This window comes from Anabrus simplex, chromosome X, assembly GCF_040414725.1.
Source record: "Anabrus simplex isolate iqAnaSimp1 chromosome X, ASM4041472v1, whole genome shotgun sequence".
NCBI classification, from domain to species: domain Eukaryota; kingdom Metazoa; phylum Arthropoda; class Insecta; order Orthoptera; family Tettigoniidae; genus Anabrus; species Anabrus simplex.
Genome location: NC_090279.1, coordinates 169,901,481 through 169,918,066, shown reverse-complemented (window position 1 = coordinate 169,918,066; position 16,586 = coordinate 169,901,481). Strand labels below are relative to the sequence as shown.

The 16,586-nt window shown below is 38.1% G+C and overlaps 1 protein-coding gene across 1 annotated transcript in view; it reads right to left on the bottom strand.

The window, feature by feature from the left end:
• The window catches only part of LOC136886033 (cholesterol transporter ABCA5), a 256,631-nt gene that overhangs the window by 50,339 nt on the left and 189,706 nt on the right, over window positions 1–16,586 (bottom strand). Inside the window, exons 21-24 of the mRNA XM_067158745.2 lie at window positions 15,638–15,812; window positions 13,856–14,192; window positions 7,576–7,853; window positions 3,486–3,626 (exon numbers count right to left, since the gene is read on the bottom strand). Coding sequence (XP_067014846.1) covers window positions 3,486–3,626; window positions 7,576–7,853; window positions 13,856–14,192; window positions 15,638–15,812 — 931 coding nt within the window. The remainder of the gene's footprint in view (window positions 1–3,485; window positions 3,627–7,575; window positions 7,854–13,855; window positions 14,193–15,637; window positions 15,813–16,586) is intronic.

Sequence of the window (16,586 nt, the reverse complement as noted above, 5' to 3'; positions counted from 1 at the left end):
ATTCCTACAAAGGGAATACACCACTCATTTCTGGGTCACTATCGGCGTTGTCACTGTCTGTTGAGGTTTCACTCTCGCTTGACCGTAATGAGATAATAACGTCTTGAACATGGTTGTCTGTGATACTTCCCCTCTCCCAAGCTTCACTTATCTCGGATTGTGTCTCACAACCTTGCTCCAGTCTTCCGCACTTACATGGCCTACGGCTTCCCAAAGATGTCTTTCAACTTCAGACACTGTGAATAGTCGGTTATTCACAGCTACATATTCCTTCACTTGTGCCCAAATCAGTTGTACGGCATTAAAATGGCAATGGTATGGTCGAAGGCGAACAACTTTATGTCCATGCCTCCTGGTTATTTCATCCACCACGTCAACTGGGTACTAGGGATTGTTTTGTTTCACAAGATGCATAAGACCCCACCCCACCCGTTGTTCATGCCATTGCGAACCAAAATATTGTGCTCCTTCAAGCACTCAACCAACTCATTATTTCTAGCTGTCGTTGTTGGTGCTTTGTTGAGCATGACTGAGCGAACAAAGAACGCAAGAACAATTGAGCACAATACAACACACAGTGAACCATGCGTATCGCATGTTCCACGATTTGACATTTAATTATGCAAATGGCTTCCTTCAGCTTTGTCTTTCAATGTTTACATGTGTCAGTCTAATGACGTCCAGTAGGGAGCAGCACACGCTATGTTTTTATCTGTGAGGACGTTTGTTTTGCTAGAGCGATAATTTTTACTCTGTGGAGTTCTTATTCTGTTCTATGTGGGGCGGACACTAACAATGGCTGCCGCTATGTTTGGTGTGGCACTTTTATGCTTTAAATATTCATTCAATGTGTTCAAGCCTGGACCTTTCACGCTAACTACTATTCGATTTTACCATTGATAATCACAGGTATGTGATAGTTTGGTTTATATTTAAATTTGGTGACGAGTTATTCCCGTATGTTACGGTCGATGGCATACATCTTTCTGCTCCGTCATACGATGTGCTTTGAATGAATGTGTTTGTGGTCTTGTTGTGATAATTGAAAAAGGGTCTCTCTGGTTATGATTTGGTGCACTGCATGCTTTAATACTGCATGATCCTCATGATGTGCCCCTTGACTTGACCGCAGCAGATACCAGTCCAGGTTGTACAAGGCGCAACATGCCAGTGATGTGAATAAAGTAATGTTCAATTCTGACCTTATGTGTAATTGCACGCCTCACGCAAACATTTGTGTACGTGAGACCTGCTGGTAATGACCGTGGAGTCATAGTTTATGGTTTGTATTTGACTATGAAATCTGAACGGCCGTTCGTGTTTTATTTTTCCCGATACCCTCACTGTGTGTGCGTGAATGTGGTATGCATGTGAGTTTGGATGTGTGGTGGAGAAAAGGATGATATGTCGATCGACCTGTTGTATTTGTCTTTCTAATTCTGCGCCTTGTTTGTTCTCAACGCAGAGCTATATATTTTATTTATTATTCATGGCTGATGCTCAGCTTGAGTACCCACCATGTTGGCTTCATATTTGTGCATGGGCGTACCTATTGTATTCTTCGATCTGTCTTGGGTTTGATTGGTCCATGGAGGCTGTGCTCAGTCTCATCTGTCATTATTCTTATCTGCTTTTTGTTCTCCAGCACGGCTTATTGTTGTGCTAACATTTCACATTGTTAGTTGCCTGATGTAATATGTGGTGCAGTGCCTTGGATATGTGAATCCTGGTAAAACGGGCGACCTGGTTGAATAGTTTATGATGAAAGGAAGCTGCTGGTATTGTAATAGCGATGTGTAGAGGGGCAGTGAGAATTTTAAATTACGTATCAATATTTTTTTGAGTTCACGCCATGTTTCAACTATGTGAAAAAGAACAAGGTATGTCCATGAGTATTACGATTAATTTCCTTATTTATTTTGTGTGATTTTCTTCTCTTGGTTTAAATTTTTTCTCTCATATTTATTTAATAAATCCCCTGGTTTAAACCATTTCTTCTTTTATTTCAAATAGATGTAGTCTTGCCCTTGTTACCTGATTACAAAGGGGGGGGGGGGTTCAGCTCAAGGTTATGTCTGCGCCTTGCCCAGTTGGCACGAGCCGGGCCTCAAATATTGTTCCCCATGAATATTTCACTAAGGTATTGTTTGGATCATTGATTTATGTAGTGATAGATGGGGTGGGTGTGGCTCAACAGCTAATAACATGTGGTTACAGTAAACAACAGATCAACAACACTAGTAACCGGAACTATGGTCTAAAGCGCTCTATCGGAGCAATCGGCTGCCTATGATTGGCTGTTTATTAATTCATTTGGCCTCCACCAAAAGGCGGCGCTCACATGTCAAGTCGAAACTCATAATAACTGAACTATAGGAGTAATATAAGTGATGATTTAAGATTGACACCGAATCTTTCAAAATGTCCACTATAATTTTTTCCAAATTCATGCGCTGAATCCCAAGCTTTCTCAATATTTACCATGTATGCTTAGTACACTGCCTCTGCTTACTAATAGCAGACCCACCGGACTGGTTTTCTGGGCAAATGTTTTGTCTCTCACTCAGATGCATGGCTCATAAATGCTCTTCTTTTCCTGGTCAACTTCCTTGGCCTGGGATAAGACTCTTTTGAACCGGATGGTTGGATCAAGAATAACAGCAATTCGAATGGATGGCAACAAATTATATAATTCTCCTTTTCAATACAACTATCTATATTAGATGGGACGATATATCTGTACATATTTCAGCCTATCTAAAGGCCATTCTCAGTAGAAGCTCAAATATTACATTTATGCAAACAAATAAAAACAATGATGAAGTGTGTGGAATTAAAATACAAAGATCATGATTGACATATTAAAAACATGTTGAGGTAGAAAAATCCTCTTGTCTAAAAGCTCATTTGATTGACATAAAACTTGTTAATCCTTTTAAAAAGTGGAACATTGTGTTACGCAGCATAGTGAGATCGTCAATAAAAGGAATAATAAGTGTGCATCATTCATTGAAAGGCTGTCTCAAATGGTACGACCTTGTCAGTCTCATATCACTATTGACATTTATTGTACAATTGTATTTAAAAAATAATGATGTTCACATCCACAAGAACAACAGAAGAAAACAATACACACAAGACAATCTGACTTATCTGGTTGAAGCCAATCTTACTGACAACAGCCTGACTACAAACAAGATAACACAACTTATCTGGTCTTACTGGGGACAGTTTTGTGTTCTTATCTGAAGTGAAATTTGGCTATACCTTCAATATTATGAAGAAATGACTTACCATGTTAATGTCAAAGGATGGAGAGCATTGAACTTAGTACATTATTGCAAAAATTAAAAAAAAAGGAGAAAAACTGACACCTTGTTTTTTCCCCAGGATGAGTGAAATATACTCCCTGTATATCACTAGAGTGAAATATTTTATGTCAAGCAATGGTTAAAACTGTCAAAGTACAATGAGTTCATCCTTACCTGTACTACCACTACAGGTGGATTGGCAGGACTTGTGGACAGCAAGTTATTGACCTTTTCTCTTTCTGCCTTGACATCGTCATCCTCGTGCTCGTCCACATCAGTGTTCTCCTCTATAACATCTTCAACAACTTCCTGATGCTGAAATGTTCAATGAACATCTATTATTAACATCTCAAATAAAGTTTAGGATAAAATTCTTTAAAAGATTTTACATGTATTAAGTCCACCTATTCAATACAAATTACCGCATAATCCCAAGTACCACCCGTCCCTGAATAAGACCCGCACCCTATATTTTAAAGGACAAAATCTTTTTAAAAGTTTTCACTGAAACTTATTTACAATATTTGCTACAGAACAAGAATGTCATTTCACTATGTATGTTTCATAAATTTAAAATAGTTTTGACAGTTTTTAAGTGTCCTTGAAATAATACAATAAATTATTTAAAACACACACAGAAAAATTTATCAATCACAGAATGATAGTCAACACTTCATTCTTCATCAGAAGTATCAACTTTGGAGCTTTCACTATCACTTTGACCACCACCAATTTCCCACATGTCGTTGTCTTCGCTGCCATCCATAGCATCAGAAATACTTCACTTCTGGAAACTTTTCCAGGGGAGGTCACCAGAGATAGGATCCCATGCTGCCTTTACCCACGAACAAAGTAGTTGAACTACCGGGCGCGTAATACGACCAGTTGTCAGCCGCTACCCACTCAGTATACAGCTGTTTCAAGGCTGCTCTGAACGGATGATTTACACAGACATCCAACAGCTGTTACATAGACTTCAATCTGCCTGGAATGATTGCTAGATCGAATTTGCATCCTTCGTTTGCTTATTCACAGCTTCTGTTGTGTGACCACGATAGCTGTCCATAACAAGCAAGCTTTTCCATCCAAGCAATGCACCAGGGCAATATTCCCAAACACATTTCATCCAGTCTTCCATTAGTAGACTGTCCATCCAACCGGAGTCCCGAGTTCTAACAAAAACACCAGCAGGTAGATTTTCTTTCGGAGCGTCTTTCTCTTCAAGACAACATACGGTGGAAGTTTAGTTGCATCAGCAAATATACATAACATTACTGTACACCTCTGTTTTTCATTACCACCCATTCTGATGGTAACACTTTTTGACCCCTTAACACTCACAGTACTGTTCAATGGCATTTCAAAATAGATGGGCGTCTGATCTGCATTTCCAATTTGGGAAAGCAGATACGATTTTTTTTTCTTTCGCAACTGAATTATATGGCGCTGGAAGGGAAACAGTTTTTCTTCACAGGCAGTAGGAACATGCTGTGAAATTGTGCTACGCCTTCTAATGCTCAGTTCATTCCTCTTAAAAAAATTTCTGATCCATTCTCGGCTTGCTTTAAACTATGTCATAGAAAGTTCTTATGCAATTTTTAATGGTTTTAACTGGCACATTTCGGCAGAAACGGTGTATCCCAATTCCCACCTTTCTTGTAAGTATTTGTACAGAATCCTTTCAATTTCAGGAAACTGTGCACTCTGCCTTCAGAAAGCTCTACGATCACCACTAATGTTTAAAAGAATATCTTTCTTCTTTTTCCAATCTCGAATTTATTTCTTATAATTGCACTTCAATATAGAACAAAAATTAAATTTACGGCTTATAAGTACAAGATTTAATTTTATTGTATTTCCTACCGGCAGCACGATTTCCAACAATTTCAGCTTCCTTTATAACTCTCAGTTTTTCACTTACAGTGAAAGACCATAAATGCCTTGTTGAATTCATGTTTACATGTGGCACTCAGGATATGAGACTGTAGACTGACTGCCATTGAGCACTTACGGTAAAAGAAAAGTGAAAGTGTGTTTAGGGTTGGGAGAGCGCACGCTGAGAAACTCGGGTGTCGGCAACTACAAGTGTGCTGATGTTTGATTTCAGGTTGTTCCATACTCAAGAAATAATTATACTGAGCTTATAAACTACATCCAACTACACAGAACAAATCTCCATTATCACATGAAATACATAAGAGAGAACAGTATGGTACACACATATCCACTTGTTATTTTCATACAAATGCTGTCAGAAGACGTGGTTGAATCTAGTGTCAACCCTTAAAACTAAAATACACTAAAAAATGTAACATTCCATAAGACGCGTGAAGTATTGCACCGCGAAATGAAAGGCTTGAGACCCCCACCCAATTTTTAGGAGCTTTTTTGAGGAAAATAAAAGTGTGGGTAGTATTCGGGATTATACAGTATTTTGACAATCGCCAAAATATTAAGCGTTTGAATACTTAAGGTGCATCCTTCAAGAGTCACTCAAACTAGTTAAGAAAACAACTTCTTCGTTAAGTACTGTCCCAGGTGAAACTGGTAAAAAGGTTCAAGAGAAGTTGAATAAGGTGCTTGCTTCAAATCAAGATTAGGAAAGATTGAGTCAATCAACAAGTATACGTGTAAGGTCAATAAACCTTGTTGTAAATCTTGTTCTAATATGATGTTTTTACAACTCTGAATTGTAAATAAACTTATATGTATTGACTAGGTGGAACCACTATACTAGTTTTACAACTTATATAGTAAATTTTTGGCAGGTAGCAGATGAGAGTTCCAAATTTTCTGTGCTAATGTACAAATATTGTTCTATTACATCAGTTGATGCTTTAAGATCATTATCAGCCTACATACTTGTTTTAACAGACAACAGATGAAGTTTGATCCTAGAAAAAACTTGAAAAACTCGTACTGGTGTACTGTGAAAATTCATTCTGCACACAGTAAACAAGTGAATATGAAGTAAATATCTTTCTTAACCCATATGCACCCACCCGCCCTTCGCTCTGACATTGCTAGGAATCCACCAACTTCTTAGTATGCAACCTGGGTGTTGCAAGCTTTCGGTTAAAACAGTATAGTGGATGATCGACTGCGGGTATTATCACGGGATCTGTTTTATATTATAGAAAAATTTCACACTATTGCTCATGACACAAAGAACAGAACAATACAGAAATATAACACAGAAAAAAATCCCTCTGAAATCTTAAATTCTTCATTAACTCACCTCGAAAGTTTTTTAGTGTGTGTTATGGCCTTAATTATACAACAGGAGCCTAACATTTGCCTGATTTTGAAATAAGGAAATAATAGGAAACCAATACGACATGAGCCTAACATTTGTCTGATTTGGAAATAAGGAACTAATGGGAAACAAATCTCGAGTAAGCGAATTATGAGATTCAAACCTACAGTATATCCCAAATATGAGCTTACAGCCGTATGTCACCCTCGGTGTATTATTATTATTATTATTATTATTATTATTATTATTATTAAGATTCAGTCTGAGGATCAGTGGTAAAGTGTTCACATCCAGGTACCAAGATCGTAGGTTCAAATCCGGCAGTCGCAATCGAATCTTGAGGGGCGGGAGAAAGTTCATTCGGCATTCCATGTCGTACTATATTACTACGCGAAGGATCTCTGGTGATATAGTTCGTGTTCGTTCATGCACAGGATCACTAACAACTTCTTCCTCACTAACAATGCTGAAATCAGAGCCTAAAACATTAAATATGCTTTGAATTTCGCTATTACTGAGCATTTTGCGCGAGCAAGCAACTTCCTTCTCAGCCATCTTGTCAACAACAGAATACAGATTTCTCGATCGATATTTTAATGAATTCTCTTTGCCAAAGAAGCATACCAGAGCACTCTGCTGACACTTTAAGACACCAAGAACTGATTTCAATTAGAAATGTTTCCGGAAAAAGCCAACAGATGTCACAAATGTCTCCAATATGCGACCTCTCATCCCGGCATACCAGTCCGCTTGTGGAGCCCTGGCCCAGCCGCTCGAGCACGTACCAGTCCTCTTACGGGTGCATAGGGGTTAAATGCATATTGTTCTATTTATAGTACAAGTTTTCTTACGTTTTAGTGCTTTTCTTTTTTAAGAGCATAAAATCTGGTGAATGGTATTACACTCTCAAATTCTTGTAATGTTTATGCAGATTAGTATAGGTTGGTTTTCAGGAGAGCATTTGATACAAAATTCATTAAACTTAAGAATGAGAACTGCACAACTTACCAGGAAACTTTTATATGTGTCCCTAATACTTCCACCATTACTCTTAATGTCCAGCATCAGGAGCAATACGGAAAATAATGGAACGTGGAGAATGATCGACACGAACATGACGATGATCTCGTCAGTCAAGAAATGGCCGACGGTTAGCTGTCTGCACGTTGTGCTGAATGGACAAAGCTGCTGGTACACGTTGTCCACGTAGTAAACAATTGCAAAGGGAATGTAAGGGGAAAACAGCAACGCCAGAACACAATGTAGGTAGAATGCACTACTGGCACCTGTTGGGAGAAGAAGTAAAATTAGACTGTTACATATTATATTCATCTAATAACACAGACCAATTGAACACCCTAGAAAAAAGTGATTAGAACAGATAAGAGAAGACCTAGAGAAGAAAGGAGAAACATGGGATGCCCTAGAGAGAAAAGAAGCATACCAGGATCGTAATAAATGGAGCCACATCGTTCTTAAACATCCTAGCCGGCTCGCTGGAAGGAATTCATGACGATGATGAACACAGATCTCCTAATGAGTGTCTTCACAATCTCTCAAAATAGCAAATTATTTATTCATGTTAGAAACAACACACACAGGGTCTCTCAAATAAACTCAGACCGAATGCACGGTGTTTTATACCCTGTGCTATGGCAGCTGCTTCAGCCGAACTTAAGTGGCGCGGACGCCCTGCTTTAAGCGTGAATACAATCTTGCATAAAAACATACCTTATAAAAGATGCTGGAAGTGTCATCCTTCCTGGATTATACAGACATTGTATCTGGTAACCGCATTCTGGCTGACGCGAGCGAGTTCTGCAACTGTAATGTTTCCTTTCGGTTCCTCCAATGTGTGAGGATTTGTTTGATACATTTTTTTCTTTCAGTTTACCCGAGAACTAAACCTGTTAGATCTGGAAAATGAGGGGGGAAATAAGAGCAGCAATGATCACTCTGTCTGCAAACACTTTCGAGATTGTAAGAATGGAATCTTCTGCTGTATGAGCCGGGGCTGAATCTTGTTGAAACCACCCACACAATTTTTCTTCTTCACTTAACTGATGAAAGAATAATACCAATATAATGGTCCGTTATTGGACATTATAAATTTTCCAGCTAACTCATTCTTGGTTGCCTGCGTTTCGCCCTCGTGTGCTAAGTTAGGCTCATCAGTTGGGACTTAGCACACCACCCAAGACGCAAGGCTAGTGCATACCGTGGAGGCCACTGCATAGGCTATTTGAAGCCACCAGCAGTGCCAATGCACTATGAGAGCTATGTCTCATTTCCAAAAATAGATGCCTGCCTGGCCCCAATAACGGACCATTATATTGGTATTATAAATTTACTCATTCAGGACAAATATTTTAGGTTCCCTATGGGAATCAACATCTGCATCATTTGATGAAAGAATGACGTCAAAATGTCATGTTGGTGCCTCTCTGCATTTACTGTTGCCTCGAAAAAAATAGGCCCAACTATTTGTCTTGCACTAAAAGCACACCAAACACGAATCTTCCCATCATGAGGGACTTCATAAACACCACTAGGATTTTCTGCACACCATTAGCGAGACTTATGACTCTTCACATGACCATTAAGACAAAACCAGAACTTTTACATACGAAAATATGGTGTTGCAGTGATAACTGTCTCACCACGTTAACAGCCGAGATTCAGACTGGCGACTCATGCTTGTTAGTTTGAACATGTGCAGGCTGCTGTGCGCACCTCCCGTACTGCAGTTGCCATAGCTCAGACTACGAACACAGTGTGTTTGGTCTGGGTTTATAAGAGATACCTCTTATACAGTATTATATTACATTATAGGGATGTAATATTTCTGTTGGTTATTTTACGTCTCTTTCAGTGCTAATGTTACAATCATGTAGGGTGAATAAATTGTGAAAATATTGAAAGTTTTGGTACATATATTGTGGAAAGATCATTTGGCATATAATACACAAAATTATATATTCTTTACACAAAACAATTCCTTTAAAACCCACTTACTAATTTTAACGACAGTTAAATGTACCACATTTTACCAATGTTACATAGGAAAAGGATTGAAAAATACACCTGACAATCCACAAAATGGGAAAAAATCAACAGCAAATCTTAGGGCTTGTATATTACACACCAAAATTGTTAATTTTAAATAAAAAACATAAAATCTATACTTAGCACATTCTAATGCACAAGAGTGTACCATAACACTGGATGATCTCATGCTTAAAAGAACTACAACTAATCACAAGAGTTGCATTATCTTTAAATTTAACTACTTGTGTAAAATATTGAAGACATTCAGGCCTTAAGCCAAAATAGTCAAGCTGAAAAAGAAAAGAAAGGAAAAAAAAAAAACAGGAAGGAAGGGGTTGAATAACTTCACTAAGATGATGCAAGATACACACATAGTAGAGTGTGTTCAAAAGGAACAAACAAGTTTTTTAATGTTGAAAACATCTCTTAGCAGACAAAGTAGGGGTCCCCATACTACGAATGTAAAATTAAGCAATTTCCTGAATTGTGTCAAAAGTTCAAGGGCGAAAGCTTTCAAATTCTGAGTCTTGGATAGCTCTATCAAATAAGAGTTTCTTTGAAAATAACTTCCGGCCTAAATGTAGTTTCAGAAAAACACCCTAAAATCACTCATTTCTTTACTTCTTTTCTCTTTGATTCAAATCCTAGTAAATCCTAGTAAAATTATTTACATCATTATTTCCCTATCTTCTGCAGATACCTTCATTATTTGAAGGATCCGATTTTCTCCTATGATTAATGTTAAGAGGAAATGATTGCCTAGTTGCACTCTCTCTTAAAACAGTAATCACCACCACAATCACCAGAACCAAGGTTGTTTTCAAGTTTTGGCATAACCCACAGTGTGTCTTTATTGTGTTTCCACTAACACTGTAGCCCAAAAAATGCTCATCTTTTGTCAATTTGTGACTCATAACAAGAAACAAAAGGAGGCATTACAGAAGCAGCCTAGAACAATACACAATGACAATCCAACATCGGAAAATAAATGAAATACAAACAACCTCGTTGACAAATACCACTACTTACAAACAGGGTAAATTTTTGTTCGAGTTATGATAGCTGTATATGAATTTATGCATGAACAAACATGAAAGTTAAGAATGAAATTTTTTTTTTTGGGAAGCAACTTTCATCCAAATTATTTTTTAAGTGGGGTCCATTAGACCCCAGTGTGCAGACCACATTACGTTAACTCTCATTGTCTTAGACTACCTAGCTTTCCTCAGAGTGTTCTAAAAACTCATACACATAATAAGAAATACAGACATAGACTGAAAATTAATTTTCTTAAAAACTACAAAAGTCATTTGAAAAAATTAATTCAAAGAAAGTTTTGTAAAACTGTCAGGAATATATATTTTCTAACCTCCTTACCCGGTAAATTGCAGTTTATCGGGAATAGGAAGAGAAACTACAAATTTGGGCAATTTACAGCAGCACGAATTCCCATCAGCACCACTTGTTGCTGGTAAAACAATATCAAGAATACCACTGTCGTCTTTATGACAACTGATATTTTTATCATCGCTAGGTTTACTTGAATTCTCACTTTTAATACAAAATTACTGTCATGGTACAATTCTCTTTCAATATCGTCATTTAGCAAAGAATACGAAACACTGCGTGATAAGGAAGCCATAGTGTAAACAAATAGCAACAAGAGTCATTCTTTTGTCTCTAGCTCGGCCACACAAGGAGGATAAATGTTAACATTGATGCTTTCACGACCCGTACTTGTAGACATAATATGGGCTTTTGGGTTTATGCCGTGTCAAGAAAACGAGATGAAACTCTTTACGTTTTGCAGAGAATTTTGCTCCGCATCTTTAGAAGAAAATCTTGACTGTTCCCGAGGAAGTCTTCTACAGTAATGAGGGATTGAATTTAAGACTGTTTTACTGTTGGAGCTCCAGCAGTACGCTACTTCATCACCAGGTGGCCCACTGTATGCCGGCACGGGAGCGGACGACAACATTAAGCTCCACGGTATACGTTGGCCAGAAATACCAGTCCGTTGGGACTCGCACCAAGGAACACCAAAGAAATATCCGTCTCAACCAGCCACAAGTCAGCAATAGCCGAGCACACCCTATCATCAGGTCATGATGTCGTACTCCAAGACGTTCAAGCTCTTACCCACACGAAAGACTACAGGTCCAGGATTACACGGGAAGCTATGGAAATATTAACATTTTTACCATTAATTTATTGAGAACCACCTATTCAATACTTTGAATTTTTTACGACTATGATACAATCATTATATTAAGGTTTAAGCATATAATGGTACATGTTTCACCTGTCATTGCAGCCATCATCAGCCATAAATTCTATGATCTAGGTCAGAGCTCTGAAGTGGATGTTATATTAAAACTATTCTTAAAAATTAATTGTTTACAATAATACACATTGATGTATAGGAACACTGTGGTCACATTTGGAATGAATTGGTTGAACATGTTTTAAAGTTCTAATGGGATTTCTTATTTATGTTCACATCAAATGGAGATAAAATTTTAAAAAATATATTAACATTCATAATGTTGATAATTGAAGTCAAAAGGAAATCACAACATTTACACAGATGTTTTCAGTATATACAGGAGAGCAATATTTTCAGCCTAAAATAATTTGTGGATTGCTAAAATCTTCTTCTATAGAATAAAATTTTTCTTAATGAACGAGAGTCTATTATTAACAATTTTGAAGTGAAGTGCTGGTTAGATGGCAAGATAGCTAGTAGAGGTTGCTTGATCAAGTCTCATTTAAATAGCAAATGATTTCTTCTTCTCTTAAATATGCTGTATGTTGCCTAGGTAGTGAAGCTTATAAAGTTATCATCCATGTAAGTCTGAAGAGGAGTTCAACAGGATTCTTAGGTGTAAGTGTAACAGCTTGTGAAGTGTTGAAATCCTTTAGACTTTAGGAGAGATGTCCGGCAGCTATTTCAACAGGGACACTGCCTATCATTTAAGTAATACGTGGTTGCCAGCCATTTACGATTTACGTTGGTAGTTCTCTTCCCTGTCCTTTCTATATTGTTATTTCGTTTCAGTTTTTTCCAAATTCGTATGTTCGTCATCACTAGTGGGTTCACTCCAAGCTATGTGTTTATGTTATACTTTCGTAAGATGTGTACATCGGTTATGCCCACCTCCATCTCACATCATCCTCAGGTTCTCTCGACATACTTTCTTTTCATTCTTCAGCTCTGTTCTATTCTATCCTAGTGTCTTTCGTTGCATTTTATTTTCGTCGTCGTCATCATCATCATCATCATCATCATCATCATCATCATCATCATCTAAAGGCTTTGCCTTGTTGCTGGAACCATTGATCTCTTCTTTCTGCGATCCTTTTCATCTCTCCACAACCTTGGCATCCCAACATCTCAACTACCTCTTCAATTCCATCTTCTTCCGTGGTTTCCCCTCTGCCTTTCTTTCCCATCACCTTGCCTTCGAACAAGTTCTTTATGAAGTCATTATGCCAGAGAATGTGACCAAAAACTGATGCTTTTCTCCTTTTAATTGTTGTTATTAAATGTCTCTGGGTATTTATTTCTCTAAGCACTGCTTCATTAGTTTTCTTCTCAATCCAGCTAGTTCTTATCTTCCTCCAAAGCCACATTTCCACTGCCTCTAGTCGTTTCACGTCCTCCTCCTACCACATACGTCCCTGATTCATCCGATGTCCTCCCTGTTACTCTTCACGCACACATGGTGTGATGAACATCTTAATTGGAACTTAATGTTGTCGTTAGGTCCCACTTGCAGCTTACAGCGAACCACCTGGTGACAAACAAGCGTACCGCTACAGCTCCAGTGGTAAAACAATTTTAAATTCAAACCCTCATCATTGTAGAAGACTTCCTCGGGAACAGTCAAGATTTTCTTCTGAAAATGCGGAACAAAGTTCTCTATGAAAAGTTACACCTTGTTTTCTTGAAACGACAACAGCCCATGTCATGTCCACAAGGAGGATGAACACTTAGAGCAGCACTATTGCAAAGCAAATATCTTTGCGATTCCAACAGTGTGCAACAGATAGCATTTACATTCATTTTCAGCTACAATCAAGACAAAGCTGCACAAGCCCGAGTATATATTCGGGCTGACACCGTGCAGCGGTAATAGGAAGCCAGACTACGTACTTGGGCAGACAACGAAGGAGTTAAAGAGTGTTGTGGGATGTTTCAACATATTAAAACAACTAGATTTGTAATGAGAGCACTTACTTTCATGGACATACAGGATGAGTATCACTAGTCCATATGATATGATGCCTGCAGCCGACAGTATGTTCGTTACGAAGGCTTGAGCAGTTTCCATTTTGTCAAAGATGTACGTACAGCAGGCAGTGAATAGTATCGAGTCCATGATGTAGAAGAAAAAGAGAAACGTCAAGGTAATGACAGTGGGAACGCTGTTCAGAGTATTGACATCCATGATGAAGATGGCGAGCAGGAACCCGAGGAAACTCAGGAACATTAGCACACCGAGCACAATGAAATACGACACAAAATACAGGGAGAAGGAGAGTCCATTCACTCGCAGCTGGTTCTTGGCCTTGATCTGTTCAAAAAGGAAAAATTTGTATAAGTCAATACCTGAACATGTGAATTATTTTTATTAAACTGACACAGAATAAAAATACTTAATATAATTTAAAAATGTTAAAATTCCTTTTTGGTTTTCTTCTAATAGTATGAGAGAATATTAATTTCTAGTATCTAAATTTCAAGATTATCCAGGAGTCTCAATGCAATCAAGAAATATTTCTTTATATGTTATGGAAAGAGAGAACAAGAAAATGTCCAGATAATACTGTATGTCAAAGGAGGCTAAGAAATAAGAACATTCAGAATAAATACAATGACAGGTCACAGTGAGTAAAACGAGCAACAGGAAGACGGGCTATGGAAAAACATGAAAATACAAGGTGTCTAAACAGTATGGTGAACATCGCAATGGCATGTGTGCATGTACATGTGAATAAAGAGACAGCTTGAGAAGCACCACGTAGAGTTGAACTGTCGATAAACTTAACCATAAGTAATAATAATAACAACGTAAATGTTTCCACCTTTTCAATACTAAAATATATTCACAAAATTATAAATTACACGGTACTAGTTTCGACCCATCTAGGGGTCATCATCAGCCGTATTGGAGCAAAGATCACTTTTGGCGAAATCCTAAGAAAATGTTATTTTAAAGAATAACAAGTGAAATGAGATGTTATTATGGTAATATTTTCTTAGGATTTCGCCAAAAGTGATCTTTGCTCCAATACGGCTGATGATGACCCCTAGATGGGTCGAAACTAGTACCGTGTAATTTATAATTTTGTGAATATATTTTAGTATTGAAAAGGTGGAAATGTTTACGTTGTTATTATTATTATTACTTATATATTATTCAATACGGACCAAAAACATGAAATTCATAACCATTAATAAACTTAACCATAATAGGCATATTTTATTTGATCCTGTATTGACTTGTCTAAATCTATTAAAGGAACTATTTAAAATAGTTTATGTTGGGTCCACCTTGTCAACACACTTTTAATGATTGAAAATTATTTATTCTCTCATACATGTTTCAGGAACAATATGCATCCCCAAATCTCCAACCCGGCTGTGGATCGAATCCAGGGCCCCTTGTACCAAAGGCCAGAATGTTAACCATTTAGCCATGGATCTGGACAGCTCTCAAGGAGAGCATTTCCTTGTTTTTAAAGAAAAATTAGAATGACCCAGGTGAATGAGATTTTAATTTTAATGACAGATTGTTGATTAAGGATGTTATATGATGGAAATTAATGCCAAAACAGGAGGATAGCAAGGTGTGTGATAAAGAGAGGAGTGCTTGAGTGTCGGGTGCCTGTGCATTCCAGTGGAGAAGTATATCTACTCAAGTGTGTCAAATGCTGGGCTCTTGGTTAAGGAAATATAGTTGTTTAAGGCAATGTCCTTGGTTGAGTTATTGTGGGAATTCATACTGTATGAGCTTACCTCTCTGTCATAAACGAGATCCACAACTATTGTACAAGAGAGTATCACAAACATGGAACCAAAGCCCAAACCATAGAAGAGAGAAATGAAGCTGAATGCTTTGCTTTCAGATGTTGCTTGCAGAGGATGTGATCGGACTCGTATACTCTCTATGTCGTTGTCTTCCATCACTAATCTGAAATACAGAAAAGTAACAGTGTTATACAATAATCACTGCATTCTTAAAAGACCTTCCATGGTTGACTCTCAAGGTGTCACCTGTGTGGGACTAGCTCCCAAATTACAACTCTGGATGTGATCCAGTGAAGTAATAATGAAGCCGCTCCTCTGGAGTACAGATGCCTAACCTGGAGAACAGACACTGCATAATGGGTACCATCACCCCACCTAAAGGAGCTCATTCGCCTGAAGCCGTTGGCCTCCTTAAGGAGTCAGGCTATTTCCCACCACCCAACACTCTGTGTTGGCAGTTTTACAGCTGGGTGCCAGACCAGCAAACCCTCCTCCTTTCTCATTCCGGACTTGGGACCGGACAATTTTCAACCCAGGAAAGGGCACAAACATCGGAGCGTCTGAGGAAGTACTGGGAGGACCGCAAAGCCCAAACAATCCCTTCAAAGAGACCTGAATGATGGATGGAATAAAGTGATCCTATGCGGTCATAAAAGAAGAGAAGAAGAAGAAGAATCACTGCAATCAGTAACAGCCTTCTTAGAGCATACATTTGGTACATAATGTGTGGTTTTTCCTTACTAGATACAGAGAAAGTTGTGAAGCTTACAAGACTTTCAGCACTGAATCCAAGAGTGAAATCACAATGGAAGAGGTGGAAACTGCTGTCAAACAAATACAAGTGGGAAAAGCAGTGGGAATGGATTAATTATGTGTGGAAATGATAAAAGCAATGGGACCTGTTGGTCTACAATGGCTATACAGAAAAATTAGTACT